The sequence below is a fragment of the Myiozetetes cayanensis genome, unplaced genomic scaffold (assembly GCF_022539395.1).
Source record: "Myiozetetes cayanensis isolate MyiCay16 unplaced genomic scaffold, myiCay2020 scf2-11, whole genome shotgun sequence".
Lineage (NCBI taxonomy): Eukaryota > Metazoa > Chordata > Aves > Passeriformes > Tyrannidae > Myiozetetes > Myiozetetes cayanensis.
In genome coordinates this window covers 41537379-41558681 of record NW_026087411.1, presented here as the reverse complement: position 1 = coordinate 41558681, position 21303 = coordinate 41537379, and the positions used below count along the sequence as shown (strand labels likewise).

Here is a 21303-nt window from a genome sequence, read left to right as displayed (position 1 = left end):
TCCTGCATTTCAATGACTTTGTCAGGTAGAATGAATATCAGAAAATGCAGCTACATTATTTCACACTTCAATTAAGTAAACTTGTAACTTCAAATTCAAGCAAAATATTGAGACCTAACATGACAATAAATTAGTCTTTTAAACAACAGTCAGTGAACTGCAAAGTTTGCTACCAGAGTCAAATAGAGACAAAAAAAAACCCCAAAAACCCAATCACTGAATCAGCTAAGATCCTGGAACAGGGTATGCTGCAGTAGTGAACTTGGTTTTGACAAGTGTTTATTTTACAAACAGTTCTAAGCCTGAGAAGTTGAGAAGAAGCCAGAAAAAGGTTGAAATCCAGTGAAGCTGCTTCTTTTTGTCCCAGTTCCCATCAAAGCTTGATATAAATAATTTAAAATGTATCATTTACCATTTTCTGACACTTTAAAAGTAAAAAATGCAAAATTAGTCCAGAAAGAATAAAGTAAACTTGAGAAGAAAGGAGAGCATTTTGTAGGGCTAAATTTACTGAAAAGCAGTAACAGTCCATGGAAGTAGTGAATTTGGCTTCAGAAGCCACAAAGGAGGTCACACCCAGCTCTGACTCTAGCAGAAGGCCCTGTCAGCTATGTGCAATAGGAATCAGATCTATTAGAGATAAGCCAGGTAACAGTAAAAGCAGTTAGAAGTGAGAGAGAAAAGAAAAAAGCACATCAGATAAATCTGTAAGCACTCAAGCAGCAGGTAACAGAGAGTAGGAATAGATGGATACAAAATCCCCTAAATAGCTTGCACTCCCTCTTACAGACTCTAAACAGCTTAAAAGCAGTAGAATACTCAATATAAATATGATTATTTTGATTTACGTGCATTAAGGGGTCCCAGATCTTCACTAACTAACAAAATAAAGAGTGTTTGAGTAACTACTGAAACTCCTGTCAATACAGGCAACTAGTGAGGCAGTTTTGTTTTAGTTATCCACAAAGACAATTCAGGGTTGCTCTTTCTAAATATAAGAGCTAAGATCACTATTTTCACACACACAGTAAAAAAAAAAAAAAAAATGACAAGTCTAATTTTTATATAAAGACATTTTAAAGATAATAAGCATTTCTGTAATTCCAAGAAGTCATGAAAGATGCTACAGTGCATCATGCTGAAACCTAAACTATAGGTTCCCTAAGCTCAGTGGAAAAACGAGAAAGTTTTGAACCAGAGTCCTCCTAAAATTTAATCACTTTAAAACAATGCAAACAATGCACAGAAATGTGAATACCAAGCTTCACTGCCATAAGGACTCAAAAGTTTGCCTATATGGATTGAAAATAAAGAAAATAGCAACTGAAGAGTGCATAATTCTGTCCATGTAGTCTTTGATGTCTGATTCCAGACTCTCATACTACTCTGCAGTAACAATTCTCCTGCCTGTTACATCCAGCCACAAGAGACTTGTAATCAACATATGAAATAAAAAAAGCCCTGACCTGCTCTACTTTACACTTCATCTTACTTCTGGTTTCAACCCTTCCAGCTTCTGATAGCTCTCCCTTTCAACCTGTGACACTTCCCACTTCTTTTTATAGTCAAACAGTCTACTTAGGGCCACTGGGAAAGGAAGGTCTTTGAGGAAAAGTATAGGGTTTGTCTCAGAATACATAAACATCCAAAAAGGTGAAAGAAGAAAAGCAGTTGGAAGGTGCAAAATGGGCTGACCTAACCCCAGTAACAATATTTGTAGAGAGTTCTGTTAAGCAGAAAATATACTTGAAAAGATCTGCCAGAAACCAAGTTAAATAAGCCAGACTCGTCAGCTTTTTGGGATTTATTTCCCAATACATACACAAAGTAAAGGCTTTGCCAAGAAAATATACATACATAACCAGTCTTGTTTCCCCTCTCCAGACAGCAGCTAAGACAAGGCAGGCCAAAGGATACAGGAAAAAAGCCATCAATAGCAAACAGCTTATACTGTACCTGGAGAGTCTATGACTGTAAAACAAAAATCATACCTCACACGTTACTGGGGATGGAAGTTCCAGCTGCTTAAAGCAAAGTTTACCTTGGTTAGTTCTTTCTGCAAGACCTCATAGTATTTCAAATGTTTGGCCAAGACAAATTCATAAGGAAAACATTAGGATTAATACAAAAGGAGCAAAACATCCTGTGAAGCTACCTGATCAGTAGTTGTCCTTCTTGTACAGTAAACTTTTTCAACAGTGTAAAATATTCAAGTCTGATTTTAATTTTTCTGTGTTCCTTAGTATGTCAATTGCGGCGAATATATTAAAACTCGTTGATGTGAAACAGTTAAGCAGCAAAGAAATTTTTATGGAAGCAGTCATATGAATGAATATTCCTTAACACTTAACTTTCTAGCTCATCCTCAAGGTATAAGGATTTCACTCAAATAGAACAAAAATCACATTCTCTTATTTGCCAGCATATGAAAAATACTGAGCAAGTATGAGAAAAATAAGGTACACCATCAGCAGAGTCAGGAAAATCTGCCACAACAAAAGCTAGAAAAAAACTGAAGTATGAACCTTGGCTGAATCTTCAGTTAAAACAACAGTCCCAAGGTGACTTGTCTGTTGCCTGTCAGCATTATCCATTGAGAGGCATGGACTACTTTCATACCAGGGGCTTTTACAGTACCTCAAACATACTGAAGGACAATACAAATGTACTAGCAAAGAACCACACTCTCTATGGCTTTAAACCCAAAGGAGCAGTGACACAGGTAAGATTTAAGGAAGCTGAAGCTGTAAGAACTACACATTGCTAAAATAATCCCAGCACTTTCTAACAACAAAGAATTATTAGAATCAGAACAACTGCTGTGTTTCATGGCTTTCAATGATAAATGTTTTATGGTTGTGGAACTTTCATAACAAATGTTACTGCAATACCTGGAGGTAGCGTCTCCACACTTTGTGCTTTGTCCTCCCCATCATTGCCACGCACTTCTTTCCTTTTGGGATCGATATCATTTGGGTCCTCCTGAAAAAAGTGCATAATCTTTAAAATAATACTTAATTTTGTGTTTTCAAAGCAAACGGTAATAACTAAGTTTTGTGGATTATAAACTTAGAGTGACTTAAGAGAGCTAGAATTTTAAGAGAAAGTAATCAATAACATTCAAATGAGCTACACAGGCAAAACCTGAAGAAAGCCCTACTCTAACAAGAAACAGCCTAAATAGGAAAGTTATCTGAAAAGAGCAGTCAGGTTATCTAGCAGCTATATCCAGAATGGCAGCCTTGCTATTGGAAAGAGACTTCTGAAACATTTTTATGTGTTCATTTCAGAGGAATTTATTCTAGGCTTCACAGGTAACTCTGTTGGTTTTGTGATTCCAAGGATATTGATGATAACCATTTAGAAAGGGGAAAAAAAAACCCATTTCATCTACCTCCAAAAAAACAACCACACTTTTGTATGCTTGCTACCGCAAAAATACAGAATTCCAAGCTGGAATTATCCCATTATGAAGATGGGATATATGAAATTATCCCATTTGGAAGAAGTGGAGAAGAGGATAAATCTTCTTTAAAAGTTTTTTTTAGCAACTGTATGTTGATTTTGCACACTGCACTTAGCCAACTGATTTAAGTGCCATCAGCTTCTGTTGTTCTTGCACACTTGCCAAAGGAAATTCAGTTTCCTTTTCTACATCTAAAGGAGTCCCATTTATAATACCATTTATATTTGCACAACCCTGTTGAAGAAAAGACCATTACTACATCATGGAAGAAGATACAATACTGTGCTTATATTAATCAATAAGTGCACCTAAAAACATGACCAGGCCCCGAAGCCAAGCAGTGCAGACCAGTTGCATCTCTTATAGGAATCTGTCCGAATCTCCATAATAGGGTGGTGGTGTACAAATTTCATACTGTAAACTGCCTCTGCCATCCCATCTCCTAAGCCAAATCTGGGAATTCTTAAGTGGAACAGTAAGTAGTCAGAACAGACCAAGCTTACATTGGGGAACATTTCAACCACAAATTATACCATTTCAGCACGCCCCCAGGCATCTCTGAATTTTCCAGTGTAAATTCAGCTTAAGTATCTGCACTAAGTAGGCACTAGGTATTTGGAAATATGTTGAAAAAAGGCAGTAGATTTCCAAGATACTGAAATTAAAAACTAAATACCTATGCCTTTTTTTCCCCAGAGAAATACAGCCATCGAAACACTAAATCAGTTAAAAATTGAGTGCTACCAATTCTTTTGGTAGCTTTTCATAGCATCATGCATAGAGGATACCAGAAAGAAGGAATTTTGCCCAGGTTTTTACACTACATTTCACCATGTTGGTACATGCTTCGGGCCACTGGTCCTTGTGGAGGTCAACACCTCTGCTTAAAGAAATAATTAAAACAAAAATAACAAGAAAAACCCCACCAACACAAAAACACACTCAAAACAGTTCTTTAATCATGACAGCACACAAGGGAGATTTAACAAACAAAAATTAAAAGGAAAGGTTAATGTATTTTTCTATATTAAAATACTATTAATACTTAATACTTTAAAATATTATTTTCTTGACATACTAGAAAAGCTGGCAACTTCAGGCTATAACTTAGTATATAAATGCACCTGGACAACTAATTTGAGCCTATTAAAAAATAAAAAGGAATATGGCCAACTAGCATAGACACTGACCAAACAGTAGATGTACATGTAATAACGTTAGAATAATACATTTGTGGTCACTGTTCATGCAGTTATTTTCTTAGGTCAGGACACACATATATCAACAATAAAATAAGTACACACCAGCTATAATGCACATGTTGCAGTGATCTGGCATACATTACTTTCATACATCATGTCACTGCTTCCTGCTAATTTCTGATTCAGTACTAGATGATATGCAAAGAAAAAATTGCAACCATTCGACCCCATTCACTGGGGTATATTAGAACAGTATTTTACTAATATTTTATATGGAACAAATAAATGTACATTAAATATAATTTTTAAATTCAATTACGTAAATGCCTTTGCTACTCCGAAAGCTCAGAAATTAAGGTGATGTACATTTACTTAACAATTTGTTAAAACATTCCCTGCAGCAATAACCACAATTCATTAAGGATAAATTGAATAAACTGAGGGTGGAGTGGATGGTTTTTCAGGCTGATTAATCAGTGAAGTACAACAACTTTTTCTTTCAGGATACAGTAAACTCACGATGCCTCAGAAGCCTACATCTGCTTACAAACCTTGCTATTACCACTCACTTTTCTTTTCCTGCTCAACTCACCCACTCCATTAAGACTGAATTTGAGATACACCAAAGATGCAACATTAATCTCCAGTTTTGAGAACTAGACTCAAAAAACTTGTTTCAGGAAGTGACTAGTTATATATTTGCAGCTGCTCAGACTGATGCAGGGAAAGAATGAGATGATTCAAATTCAAAGCAGGATTCAAACATTTTTATAGCATTTCTACACATCTACGACAAGACACAATCATATTCCTCAAGAAATTTAAGAGTAGTCAATTTGAGTTTAGAAAGCTGTAATTATACACAGATGTACATTACTGGATAATTTCATTACCATTACTTAGATCTTCCAGACCTTCTAGTTTGGGTATATTTTTTTGCATTGAATATTATATTCCTTACAAGCATTGCTAAGCAATTAGCATTTTGTCAATTGTTATTTCATTTGGCACAAAAATCCATTTTAAACTCATCCAAGTCCCTAGGTATTCCTTGTGTATAAAAAAAACACTTAAAACCAGCACTGGTTTTCCTATTTCTGTCTCACAATACTTTTTTTTATGTTTTAATTATAGTTTCAAGTATCACGGATTTGACATTTAACTGCTGCATAGTGGATCTCATTATAGCAGAGATTTCAATCCTACACTGGCTTCCTATCAACAAGAGAACAACTTACCAACATGAAACATCCTTAGATATATTAAGATATCACACAGACCTTACAAGTGGCAAATCAACACAGATCTCTGCAAAGCTCTTGTGGCTGGAAACATCTTAAGTGTGTCTTCACTAGCAGACATTCCTCTCACAGAGAACCCAGATGCTGAACAGCATGCAACATTTGGGCACAGGAGATGGCTGGGAGGTATGTGCTACCTGGACAGATGGACACATTTATCAATTATACTAAGTGTCCTCATGGGACAAAACACACGCTAAGGCTCAATATCTGTTTCAGGACTTGTTTTTAAGATGATGGCCAAGGGCAACTGCAGACAGATTTACTTCTACTGGTGATTTTTCTAAGAGCAAAGTGAATACTGGCAGCATCTTCAAAGAGCATTATTTGAGCCAGCTGGCCTAATACTAGGCTGCATCCAAGCAGTACAGATCAGTCAAATCAGCAGATGATTTTGAAATGGTGCTCTTCCTGCAAGATGACATTCCTCCCAGTACTTCATACACTTCTGTTCTGATCACGTACTTGGGACCAGACACACAGAAGCACTTTGATGTTGTGTAGAGCAGCACTTGGCACTGCAACAGTTTAATGCCTTCTGCGATTCAGATCCCTAAACAAAGCATGAAGGTTCATTACAAAATTTAGCTTTCTAAGAAAAGGTCTCAAAGCTGAGCAGAGTCAGACAGTTGACCAAGCTACTGACATAACAAAGACCAAACTTCTTTACTACTGCTTATTATCTCCCTCTGTACTTAATATATGCCCCTTCCCCCATCCCAATTCAGTTTACAATCTTTTAATTAGCTATCACATTAGCTAAGCAGGCTCTGAAGTACCAGTTCTTTCTAAGTCAGGAGAACCTTCAGCAGAGTCCAGCGTGTTGTCGCTTGCTTTCTGATTCAACACTCACTCACTGCCTTCCAAGAGGTCTTCAGAAACACAGCTCCGAGTCTCTCTTGCTGCAGTAATGAATTCAGCTTTCCTACGTGCCAGGTAAGCACTGTAGCAATTTAATGTAATTACATTATGGGGCAGCTACTTCTTCTCCTGTCAGCAAAAATGTTTTGTACAACACTGAGATAAAGCATCCTCTGAAAAGGCCTGGAATGTCACATCTTACAGAAAAGATGAGCAGGAAATGTCCCATAAACAAATGCTGATTTGCTTTAACTGCCAACTTGCTTGGCACTACTAAAGGAGACATTTCCAAGCACACCAAGAACTGAAGCACTAATAAAAAAAATTGAAAATTCATATGCTTTGTGATACTTGATTACCACTGTTAAGTATAGTGTCTGAGATGATTACAGCAAAGACAATTTCATTTTCATTCTTACTTCTTTACCCAGTCTAAGTAAATTGCTGTCAGGTATATTCCTTTCATCTGTTTGAGTACTCAAAACAAAAACAGAAGCTTCCAGCAGGGGGAAACAGACACACACCCCTCCCATGCATACCAGAAGGCAGTTTCAAATTCTCAAAAAAACTGCAGAAAAGCAATCAAGATTATACTTTGATGGTTCCATATATAGGAAACGTGTTTAGATATACTCTCAGTGAATACACTCAAAACATTTTGAAAATGCCAACTACTAGAAGCTGCAGTCTCTAGAAAAACTTAAATTACTTCGTGTCCTACCTTCTCTGTAATTTTTACTTTTTAGCATTGAATACTATATTCCTTACAAGCATTGCAAGTGATTAGCATTTTGTCAATTGTTATTTCATTTGGCACCAAAACCAATTTAAAACTCTTCCAAGTCCCTAGGTATTCCTTCTATATAAAAAACACTTAAAACCAGTGCTGTTTTTCCTATTTCTGTCTCACAATACTTTTTTAAAATCTTTAATTATAGTTTCAAGTATCACAGATTTGACATTAGGGCAAAATACGTATTTTGGAGTTTTCACGCACTACTTGAAGTACTAAACCAAATATAAAATGTGACGTTTTCTAAACCTGGAATGGATTAAACAAAAATAACTCTTTACCTGAAGTTTCTGTAAAACAAGTATACATATTCTCTGAGGAAGGTCTGATCCAGCTTTGCAGTAACAGACTTATTTGTACAGCAAAAAAGTTTTGGTTCAACTTCCTTTCTGGGCACAACAAACATATTCAACTGAGAAGAGCCAAGGAGCAACAGAAACACCGGTGTAGGGCTGGTGGGGCTATTCAAGCAGTAAATATATATATACACACTTTCAGATATAGGTAAGCTGTCAAATATGAACATTTGCATATAAATACATTTTATGGAACTAATGAAAATTTGAAGATAACCTAAAAGTAACAACATGACTTACTGCCCAAAGACCCACACTGGTACAATATATATTGCATTAATTGATTAGCCCGCAAATGCTATAGAGTTTTAAACTGTATTCCAGTATTTCACAAAAAATAGTATTTTTTCTGTAAGGACCTGTCATCATATAACACAATCTGAAAGGCATTAAAAAAACCAAACCATGACACTCTTACAGGCTTGTGAGAACTCAAGTATCCATCTACAGGTGACCTCTAATAAACCATGTTCCCTTTTGCCTAGAAATCTCATCCACTCTAGTTAGAAGTGCCATAACTAAGTGGACAACCTTATCATCTATCAAAAAAGTTTGCCTTACAAAATTGGCAAGGCAGTGTAGCACCAGAAAAAGGAAACAAAGAACCCCACAAAACTCACAAACCCCAAAAACTGCAACAATCCCTTCTTTTTCTTCAGCTGTACAGTGGAAAAACTGTTAGAGCTGAAGTGATTGTCAGACCGACAGTCAAGATGACACAATAACATGCAACTCCACTCAGATGAAGTAAGAAGATATCTTCCTGCCACAGGCTACTTCTACCTGTCTTCCATGCCAAAAGAAGCCCTACCAACCAAAGATCTCCAAGGAGGCTACACAGAGGGGAGGACTGGCATCTGCTATGAAGTGCCCAAGCACCAGAAAGTAAAAAGAATCTCACTCTGACTTGATTGTCACCTCTCCACAGAAAGAGCAGAAGCAAGGGGAAGGTCTCATACACCAGAAAGAACAGGAATACAAGGGAAACATTGCAGAGGAGACATTAAAAGGCTTTACTGTTATTTTTTTTAAGACCACTCAGTCCTCACGGTTCACAAAGTTGTGTAAATGTACAAGGATGGATGGCAAGAGAGGTTTAAAAAAGAAAAAAAAAAAAGACTAGGAGAAATATTTAAGGGTACTGGGACTGATAGAAGGATAAAATCTCAAGTGCACCAGTAGCTTTGAGAGCAAGGAATAAGCATCTCGAAGTACGGCAGCAGGAAGTCACAAACAATGTCCCATACTTCCTGTTAAATTTATCATGTCTCAAAAAAAATCTCACTTGTCTGCACTACCTGCCACAGACTATGAAAATAAAACATCACAAAACATTTGCAATGGTTATTTAAATTCAGGATAGCATCTAAGTCTATTATCACTCAATTTTAATTCCCAAAAGGAAGGGTTGATGGTGACAAAATAAGACATTTCTTTCAATAGTTATCTCATGGGTTTTTTTAAGTAAGGTTGAAAACAGCCTTCTATTCCAAAATTACTGTCAGTGCAGACACATAGTTCCACAATTTATGCAGTAAGTGCACACTCAGCAGCTATGGTGTTTATGTTGCTCTTTTAGTTGTGCTAGATTGGGAAAAAATCCAGGAATACATTAATCATAAATCAAAAGGAGCTGAGTGATCTGATCTGTTATACATAAAACAAACAAAAAGCCAAACAACTTCAACAGCAAAAACAAAGCGTCAGTTAACAAAACTTTACCATTTGCAACTTGTTATAAGCATCTTATTGGCATATTCACCTCCAAGGATTATTTTGTCATCATGTCTTGTGGGTTAAAGAGTGTTTTGAGGTACATACTTAGGTAGCAGCAATAATTTTAGCATGGCTGTCACATACCTACTGTTTTTCTCATACTTAAAAAGGTGAAATATTATTTGCAAACTTTATATTCTTTTAGCTGATCTGATTCTGGAATGGGAAATGGTAGAAAAAGTGGCAGCAGCTCCCAAAACAATAGGGCATGGCTTGATACACACACAGTATCTGCCTATTGTGCTTCTTTCAAAGTCCACAGCTCTTGATTGAGAATTACTATGCATTTGCTCGCCTGAGTGCTTTCCAAGACATGAAATCTGAACATTTAAGTAGCTTAATACAAGTACACAGGCTCCAATTCAGATCCAAGAGGTACGGTGGCCATGTTAGTCATTCAAAAAATTAATGAGATTAGGTTAAACTCATTTAACAATCCCAGTTGATTCTACTTAAAGCAGATGAAAGATCCCATAGAACAACTAGTCCAGCAAGGGGAAGAAACCAGAAGGACAATATAATCTCTAACTGCAGCCATGCTTTGCAAAGTGAGAATGTAGTTGGTGTTGCTCTCCCTGACAAGCTGGCTGCTGCTGAAAGGGGCTGTTCTCACTTCACCCTGTCTCCATCCCGAGCTGCTGGATTGTCCCTACTTCTCCGTTATAGACACTGGTGTGGCAGATGAGGTGATCCAATTCATTAGGCTGACCTGAGAGCGAGCTGGGGAGGGGTATGGATGTATGAATACCTCATTTCACTTTTTAAAAGGAATTTTTTTAAGCCATAAGAGCAACCATTAAATTATATGAGGCATTTGATGCAAGAGAAGCAGCAGCCAGGGTAGCAGGGAAAAAAGTGCTGAAAGGGGTGTTCCCATTACAAGTAAAGGATTACAAGTTTAATTACGATATTAATCCACCCATCACTCAAAACCACTACAATTTTTTCTGCTTGAAAGAAGGCAATTACTCCAACAAGTGCTCAGGCATGATTTAATGCCACCTCTTGTTAATTCTACAATATCAGTAGTGTCTGATGTATTAGCCTGCATTTCAAAGTCCTGTCCCTAATCCTCTTTGAGTTCAACTCATCACTACTTGCTCCTAGCTCTCTAAAGAATGGCTCTCTAAAGAAAAAAAAATAAAAAAACCTTTTGCACAGGAAGAAAGGGGAAAGTATAGAAAGCAAAGCTTTGTTTTGATATTTACTCACATGAGAAAAATCTTATATTTTCTGGAAGTCCAGGAAACTGAAGTTAAATAATTGAAAGAAATGTGAAGGATTGAATAAATAAGCAGAACTCAACATGCGTCCAAACCCCTAAGTATACTGAAGTATTCCACTAACCCAGGTATTTGCAAGTCTCCACATATATACTTCTGAAGGAAGCAGTAGTTAAATCCCTCACCTGCAATACAGGAACAAGATGCAGCAGAGAGGAAGAATGGAAGCAAAAAAATTCCCATGACTTTTACACACATCTTGAAATACAGAGAGCAGAGAGGGAAAACAATTGGAATTAAGCCCTTTTCAGCTAAATTTGTTTTACAAATATTTAGACCTGCAAATGTAACTGAGATGAAAAGGATATCAGAAATGCAATTATATCTGAAGGCAAAACTGCTGTACCACTCATGCCCACAGCTTGCTAGTAAAGGGAAAAGGTGACTTTTATACTAAAACAATATAGAAACAGGATCCAAGAAAACTATCTTGGATTAAGGAACGAGAAAGAAAAAAAAGAAAGAGAAAACCAAGATGCAGTTAACAGGTTGAACTGCATGAGATCTGCAGGGTTACGATGCAACACATTACACCGCATTCTCAGCCACAACAGAAGGTTACTGCAAGCCTATAAGGAATCTGAAGTTAGGTTGAGGCAAAGGAATTAAAGTTGCTATGTCTTGAATCTTTTCTGTAGAATGCAAAAGCATTGCTTTGGTCTCTAAGAAAACAACAGGAAAACAAAAAGCAAGATTTAGAAAAAAAGGTTATGATTTTTAAATCGAAGGGGAAAAGGTTAATCTTCAGATTCAGAAATCAAGGCACTGGAAAACAAGGAAATCATTTCCTTCTAACTCTTTAAAGGGGGACATCTTTGAACTCAAAGAGATGGAGTAAGTCCCAGAAGCCTGAAAAATTACCTAGTTACTCCTCTAATTAAATAACCCTAAGAGACAGCTAGCACTTGACAGACGACTTGTGCCTTCAATAATTCTCTGCATATTTTCTCTTCCAACCAAAGATTAGGATTTATGATCAGGTCTCTGAAGCTCTGGGCACATGATATAGTACACAGAGTATCACTTTTCAGTATCAGTGCTTAACTGCAGATTCTTACTAAAAAAAAAAAAAAAAAGAAAGAAAAAAATTGTTCATAGCTAAAGTTTTAGTCCAGTCCAAAAATTCTGACAGTGGTATCTATTAATGCATTCAAACACTAAAGGCTCCATACTACGAAATTCACACAGTTGATTGTCAATAACATCTTCCATTTTTGCCAGACCTAGACAACATTATTCATCTGCAGTACTCTGGACTACTAAATCAAAATTCAATCCCATAATGAAATGAATGCCTATCACAAACCAGGTAAGAAGTGTGGAAGGCATCAGAAGGAAGAAATACTAATCACAACAGAGATAACGGACATCTACACTTCCTTCAAATTTTTTCTGCCAAACTTAAGTACTAAGATTTGTACCTGAAGTAGGAAATGCAGACCTTCGTATCTTTGTTCAACACAGAACAAAACTGTATAACATGATGCCTTCGAAAGACACTATTCTGCAATAAGACAACAATTGAAAAAGAAAAAGATTGCTTTTTTTGTCTACTAAGTTTAACACCCAAATTGATGTTATTGTAGGAAACCGATGTCAGAGCACTCTATTAGTAAAATTTCAACCACACACAGACCTGGAGCTTCAAGGCAGGCAATCAGGCATTTTGCCTTGCTGCTATACATTCTGCTCCTAGCACACAGCACTGTTTTTTCTCTGATCTGGGCTGCACTAGTTTGTCTGTACTCTCTGAAAAAGTACTGTCTTTCTCGTTGGGAACCTGTTCGTTCAGTCCTGAGTAAAAGGCAGATATGTAACGTTCAGAGGAGAGCAGCAATTTTAGGCAGGTAAATTTCGTACCAAGTGTAGAAATGGAGCCCTTTAGATAGAGTTTAGGTCTGTGTGCAAAACACTGAATATTCCCTCTGTGTATCAGATATATCTATCAGACCTGGGAGCACATAAAGGTAACAACACTCAAACTTAATTCATAGGAAAACGAGTTTCTCAGGACTGACAGAAAAGAGTTTAGAAAACACCGGTCAATTTACTTAAGCATCCTAGGAATCCTGCACACTTGCAAGCAGCAAGCTGGAAGGCGATTTCACACTATACAGGCAGGCACACTGGAGTTTATCTCATTCTAAAGAGAGATGGAAACAGGGTTCCGGAATATTAAGACCTAACAAGAAGAGGATGGGGGCTAAAATCTGCTCAAGTTATCACCTGCTCATCTGCAATCTCTCAGAGGAGAGGTCACCAACTGTGCACCCTTTGTGGAGATCACTCACAACCTCCACAGAGCCCTTATAGAAACTCAGGTAAACCAGGATGAGAGGCTGATGCAAGGATGGCAGTTAAGCGAGGTGCAGTGCAGAAGGTTTTTATGCTGCTCCCAAACCGAAACAAGGAAAAGTCTTGGAATTTCAAAATTTGAAAGACTACAACCGGGAAAAGTGACTCCCAACTCAGATTCCGCTTAAAGGCTAACTCATAAAACTATTAGAAACTTCTCAAAGTCAAAATTTAAATCCTTCTGCAGAATTTGATGAGCTACCATATTCTAGACTCCATTAGCTCAAACAAGGTTTTTTACTACTAACTTGGAAGTGGAATGTTAGCCTTCATGTCAAAAAATGAGGTAAAAGCCATTATCTGTTTTGAAAGTCATGAATGGCATATAAAAGACAAGAGCAAAACATCACTCCCACCATCTCCTGTTCCCACAATACATACTACCCCACTATTTTTAACAGTGAGCTCTCTGCCTCCTCTCACTAGGTACATCCATACACTTAAGTCATAAGTCATCCTAAAATAAGTGAGAAAAAAAAAGTATTTGAGGAGAAAGACTTCTTACATTCATGTGTGTGCATGCATATATACATATAAATGCACAAACAAAAATATATTCACACATGTGTACACATGGAGAGAAGTATCCTTTCACATTAGCAGCCAGAAGTTAATTCAAATCACAGACTTACTTTGCAGGAGAAAAATGGGGGGAGACACAGGATGGGAGACCAAGTACTTTCAAAAGTGCAATGAAATCCCAACAAGTAATTTAAACTACCACTAGATAAGAGAAAGAAATAACTAGTCTCTGGCAAGTGAGAGAAGAGTTGGAATCCCCATTACAACACAACTGCAAATAACAAAATTAAGAGGTATATTATAACAAAAACAAACAAAAACCAAAAAAAACAAACAAAGGAGAAGCAACAAGATTTCTTAAAAACTAAGGAAAAAATAGTAATAACTGTCTAGAAGCCAAGCCACAGTGACATTCTCAAATTTAGCTGGTAGAATAAATACACATGGATTTGAGAAGTCCTTAAAGATGAGAGAGTAGCAAGTACATGATACTCTGGAAAGACAGTCAATGTCTATTCAACAGAAGGCAGCTCCAAATCACAAATTAGCTCCAGTAAGAATATTGTTATCAGTTGTGCTTGTAGTGACCAGTGGTCACCATTGAAAAAGTTCACTGCATGGCTGCAAACATTTCAGCCACTTTACATGAGCATACTAAATAACACATTCATATACTGGTGGTCAATCAAGCAAGATATAGTAGGATAATTCAGTAAGTACCTAACACTACAAATAATTAAAAAAAGTAAAATAGAACCACTCTCATGACCATGTTATGTTACATTAATAGAATATTATAGAATAGTTTCATTTTCTTTAACAGTAAAAGTAGTAGCAGAACTGACAGAATGAAATAGCTGATGTGGTGGGAAAAGAGTGAGGATTATTTTAGTATTGACTACTGTACAAAATATGATCTTAGTGACATTTTCTTGCCTTGCATCAGTCTGAAAACAGGTTTTATTTATTCCCTCACACACACTGCAGATGTGGTCCTCCAATTTTCACAGCAGTAACACCACTTCACACCTGAAATCTGACTCTCCCACTCTTTTCCAATTGCTATCCAACTAGAACGTCATCTCTACGGGATATCAACCTTCCTTCTAGCTAAAGAAAGCGATCGCTGCCTTTAAAATCAGTCTCACACTTCATTATGAAGTGGTCTGGGTTGACAAAATTTATGAAGGGTATCATCACACACAAAAAATAATTGTCAACACTGGACTGTGCAGTTGTACTGCTGTGGCTGTATTTTCCACTTTTACTGATTGTGGAGACTGTTTAACCTCTCTTTTATACAGAACTTCATGTTATGTGTAACTTTTACCAGATTCATCCTTCACAAACACATGAAACAAGCTGTCCAGCCACAACAGTTCAGATAACAGGGAATGAAAGAAAGAAGTAGACAGCTGCATCAGTGGCTTTTTTAACTAGTCCCTTTATTGTTGTTCTTTCAAATCACCCGTAATTCTTCATCACAATGATGCATTAGAAGTGTCAAGTTTCATCCGTCAGTCCTTTCACTTCAAGGTTGACTGGTAATATTTGAGAGCAAAAGCCTATAGCCAAGGACATCCAACATCTTGATCCTAAAAGATCCTCTAAAGTAAAACAAACAAACAAACAAACATCACAACCTACCCCCAAATCAAAACAACTTTTACGGATATTTCTTAAGTTCTAAAACAATTTGTTTCACCTAAAAGATTTAGATAATAAGAAACAAGTTGTTAATCAGACTTGGAGGAATTCAAACTACATGAGTCAGAAGTTCTCAGATACTGTCCTATCTTCCTAATGACTTGTTTTGAATAGTGTAGATAAATAAAGTGGGTATAGTCAATTGGCTTCAATTTTTAGACCAGTCACGCTATCCAAAAATTAGAACCACCAGGTTTTAAAAAACCCACACATTGCTCTAACGTATTACTGCATTTTGCTTGCATTTTGGAAAGCACCAAAATATTGAGCTATGGCACACAAGCGAACCTGAACTTCAGAGAGACAGTACTTAGCACAGCCACACTTCTCACTTACACTTCTCATAATTCAAGAGCTATTTCTTGACTAATGATTAAATATGATCAGACAAAATTCCTTAAATTCTGACTCACATAGTCAGATTAACAGTTGAATTGCAGCCTAAATGCACCTTTACCACAATTTTAAAGACTTCAGTAAGACTAGAATAGACCACAGAACTATGCAAGCAGTAGCATTTATAAGCTAAGGCCGTGAGAAATTAGGCTTTGTAATCTTAACCCCCAAGGAGCTATGAATATTTAAATTCACAATACAGCCTTTCCTTCAAGGAAGTCATAATCTGATCTCCCCTTATCTACTACATTGTCAAGTTTCAAAAAATTTGCTGAAGATGAAATATTGAAGTCTATTTTGAGTTCAACAACAGATTCAAAAGCTGGACGAAGGAAGAAGAATAAGGAAAGAAAGAATGGGATAGCACATCAAAAGAGTTTTCTGGGTCAGGAAGAAGGCTTAAGAAAAAAAAAAAAAAGGCACAACATTGTCACATATATGCAAAAAAACACCAACATCCTAGAGAAAATGAAGAAAAACCTCCGAACCACCAAGCAGCAATTCAGAGTAAGTGTTTCTTTGACATTTAATTCTCATTGCTGGATACATATGTTTCAGATAACAGCAACTTTAAAAGGTTTTATTATTAAAAACATAGACCTCTTGAAAACTCATTTATTTTCACTTGCAGGAAAACACAGAGACATAGGTTAGGTCACCTGCTCTTAAAGCGTGTGCTTGATAGATACTATTCACATGTTGAGCCGAAAAAAAGATGTGCTTAAGGAATGTCCTGGAAGATCCCCCCCCCCTAAATTTATACCAGCACTAAAAGGAACATTCACAAATGATTTAAAAGGGGAAAGGAGGGTGAGACACACGTTAACATCTCCAGCCACTGAATGCTACTTTCCAAAAGCCAAATATCTGGTACCTTTTTGCCAACCCCAAGCAATACCAATTGATGACTCCAACCTTTTTCCCCTTTCTCCTTTTCACTCATGCATTCACACTCCTTTCCTCTCAAAGGATTCATCATTCCTTAAAATCAGAGTTGAATTCTCTGATGCTCAAATTGATCAGATGCCACTGAACCAAGCTGCAACACAAACATGAGCAAGTTACAGAAGTTTGTTTCTTACAGGGGTTTTGAAAGCCACCAACTCTATTTCCTCAACCTAACATCAAAACCTGTTCTGATCCAAAAAGCTGTCCCTTTCACCAAACACTTTTAACTGTTGGTATTTAAAAAAAGGAGTTGCTGAAAAATCCATATATTACAATTTCAAGTGGTCATACTTGGTTCTAGAACAGTGTTAAGCACTGTTTACATATTTTCTGCTACTCCTTCAAAGCCACACACAGCAACCACCAATCTTCCAGTCTCTTATGCTTGTGACCCCTTTATCATCAGCAGTTTAGGCAAAACACATAAAACCCCATTATCAGCTACATGCATCCAATGCCAATCATTTGTTGCAAGGGGACATATCTATAAATAATGCTGAGATTATACAGAGGTAGTACCTCAACTTTCTCATACATAGACAAGTGCTCCTGATTAAAGCAAGAGTTTCCTTTTATAGGCATATGAATATAATAAAGTCATTTGGAACACTTGTCACACAAAATTGTGTTTATTCTTGTATCAGCTGCTTTTACTACTGAAGGAATTTTCTGGCTGGAGTTGACGAAAACAACTGGCCCATTGCTAAAAATGAGATAGGTGAAGTTTAATAAGTAGTATTTGTAATATTTGTAATAATAATATAATAAGCAGTAATAATTGTAATATGTAGTAATAAGCAGGCACTCGTAATTTTAAATTCACATTTAAGTAGGTAAAAAACAATAGTATATTGAATATTTGTTAAAATCCATGACCTACAACAGGGATATAGGTTTTCTTTCAAGAAACACCTTTATAAGTAAATGGGTTTTTAATCAGGCTTTTAGTCTAAATGAGCTTCAGATACAGTAATAGGATCATCTTATTAAATGCATGATTACAAACAACTTGGAGAATGATCTTGCGTCATTGCTTAGTTAAAGTAAGCCTGAAATAGTGCACACAGACAGGTTTATTGATTATTTTTGGACACAGGAAGATCTTGCATTTATGAAATCAACGTACTTGAGGCAAAGATAAACTTAGAGAAACTCATACACTGAAGTTTACATTTCACTTTAATGGAAGACATTGATTCTGTCTTAAGCATCAGTTTATTCCACTGACTACAAACCACGCCTGCCAGCATCGCTGAACAGAAATAAGGCAATTCAATTTTTAGAGTTTCAGATATTCTTTTGCACTGCTTTTCAGAAGTATTTTAATTAATAGTAAAATTGTATTTATGGAATAATGAGATACTCTTGACACCACTGCAATTAAAAAGCAGGGTAGGCTTTCTGAGCCTAGGATACACAGTCTTATAACGATTATTCAAGACTTGTCTATTGAATTTAGTATTTGGAAGTAGTTCAATGGTAACCATACTAAGCCTCATGAACAGCAAGCAACACTTTGTATTTCTCAGTGTCCCTTTATAAACGGATGAACCTATGTCTGTATCTTCTCATATTCAACTTGAAAATGTTTAAGTACCACATTTTTCACATCCTGTTTAATTTATATTTTTTACCCCAGTTTTCTGACATGTTAATAGATTCTTACTATCATCTTGTATTCTGCTAGGTGCCTGGATTAGAACAGTTTATTGATTTTTTTTTTTAATCCACTTTTCTATACGGAATGATTTAAAATAAAAGAGGGAGACTGTCCCCATAACAGTTTTTATTTCACATGCTTTTTCTTCCTTGCCCACCTTCCGAACAAAAAATACACAATATCTCTCGGTTTACATACTTGATCAAATTCTCAGGGATAATTTTGGGGAGCACCTACCTTCACCAACCAACAGGATCTCGACCACATTGAGAAGGGTGAGTATAACGGGCGGGGAAACAGATACAAATGGTGATCTGGAGAACATAACCTATCAGTCCTCAGACATGATATTAAGAGGGCTCTCTTCAGAACAAAACAATGCTTCTCATTTTTTAAACACTTAGTCATTTGTACCTACTTAGATCCATCCAGGTTAAATTACAGGAAAACTCTGTAGTGAGAGCAAAGATAAAGGAATTTGAGAGGAAAAAATGCAGAACTAAGAGAAGTAGAGTCAAGAGATTTTTCAGAACAAAAGGACTCCTCTGGAATTTTCAAGAGGAGGGGAAAAAGAGAAAATAATATGCTGTTTACTAATAAAACCCAAACACACATATCTAAAGAAAAAAAAAAAGAAAAAAAAGAAAAAAAAAAAACAGGAAAAAAGAAAAAGAAAAAAGGAAAAAAAGAAAAAAGAAAAAAAAAAAAAAAGTAAAAAAAAAAGGAAGCTGCCTATTCATGTTTAATAATGGAAAAGAGAAGCATCTTGGGATTATTTCTCCCATAAACTCTTAGAAGGCAGCAAAAATCATAAGGAATGGTTGTTCAAATGAAAAGAAACCTAGGGCTCTGCACCAGCAGGATCAAGAAAAAACAAATCTGCTCAGAAGTCCAAAATGAATCTTAATCATGAATATCTACAAGCTATATAACGGTATGAATAATACATAGTCCAGATGAGAGAAAGTAAATATTAGTTCTCTTAACAAAACCATTCCTTTGGAAATGAAATAAAATACTGGCTATTTTTACTTAGTTTAGTTCTCACATTTTCATAGCCTTAGAATTGGAACTGCATTCCTGATGACAATGGCTTTTCTTGGAGAAGTTCAGTATGACCTTACGGGCTCCCAATGTGTTTAAAACTATACTGAAATCTTGCAACCTTTTCAATGTAAAGTGTCCTTGTTGCCAGTTAAACACTAAAAGCATGAATTTCTGCAGCTAGTGTAAAAAAATACAGGGTACAAAACAGGAAATACATCATGGGCCTGGGAATTGAAATGAGAGATCTACTGGAAGGAAACACCATCTTACTCCTCCATGCCATTGATAAACTAGACATGTCTGCTTTTCAATGAAGGACTAGATTAAAATTAGTTTTCCTTGTTCTTGTACCAGGCTTCTGGCAGTTTGTGTTCTTAATCCACTTTATACGTTGGTTCAGCACACAGAAGGATGTGTTACACATGCACACTGACAGTATGTTTAGTCACAGTGGAAAAACTGTCCAAAAAAACCCTAAAGCTTATTTCTAATGCATTTCAGATATGTAGTTCTGAATACACAGAAAAGTAAACCTGGTTTTGTCAGATGCACAATGATACCAAAAGATTAGCCCATTCCAACAGCAATTGACTCAGCTAGCAAGAACTAAGGACACACGAAAGAAATGCAAAGCAGCAGAGCTGGTGGACACAGAAGATCATGTCTGTCCAGGTGTTCTTCATCAGGGCTCTGCAGAACTGAGAATGAAGGAGAGTTCTGCTTTGACAGACAGAGGTCTTCCAGTAGTAACTCAAAACTATCAGAGAATACTTTCAAGCAGAGTTTCTCATGCCCTCCATTCAGATACCTATCACTCTCTTACTGGGTGCCAACAGAGCACCACTTTTCAGCTTTTGGTTTCATTTTCCACTGCAGGCAGGCTCAGGAATGTCCAAGCGACCATCACAATACAGTTTGGAGTCCAAGCTGTGCAGCTGCGCTCGTTATGACCTCAGTGAAAGTTGAGAAGCTCAAGAGCATGCAAGTACTGACAGGGGAACCCAGATGTGCAACAAAAGGTGCTCTGCTAGAGCAACTACAGCACTGCTCCTCATGTGGCAGAGCCATAAAAGCTGAGCACACACCACAGCAGAAATGTTATAGCATATCTAGATAATGGGCTGGGAGGACAGGGCCCCAGTACGGTAGCAGGTTTGAGCCAACAAAAGGAGAATCTGGTCATGAAGACAGCTGTCTTGACTGCTCAGAGAGCTTAGAACTAAAGGAGTTTGTGTCCTGTGAGGTTTTGGGTTTTTTTCTCTCCAGCCACTGGAAGAAACATTAAATTTCATCTACTAGGCTGACCCAGAAAAAGGATGTGCAAGACATTTTAAAAAGTACGTAAGTAAATTCAATTTACTGGTAGTAAATTCACTTACATTTTTGTGATCTCTGCTGACCCCAAAGAAAGGATATATTTTCTCAACAGTGTTATTTTCTACACCAAAATTGCTCTGAATATATTTTAACAACAAAAAAAACAACAACAAATCTTTCATGCACACAAGAAAAATGGAAACTGAAGAGATGAGCAAAACCAAAACACAATACATATTTAACACTTCTAAAAGGTACAAAACTTTTAATCATGCCATTTGTTCTAATCACTTTCCAGGTGCCTACTGCTTAA

General features: G+C 36.7%; 1 protein-coding gene across 1 annotated transcript in view; it reads right to left on the bottom strand.

Annotated features, from left to right (window-relative positions):
- Positions 1–21303, bottom strand: part of GALNT2 (polypeptide N-acetylgalactosaminyltransferase 2) — a 91685-nt gene that overhangs the window by 40278 nt on the left and 30104 nt on the right. Inside the window, exon 2 of the mRNA XM_050314308.1 lies at positions 2892–2982. Within this exon, the coding sequence (XP_050170265.1) occupies positions 2892–2982 (91 nt within the window). The remainder of the gene's footprint in view (positions 1–2891; positions 2983–21303) is intronic.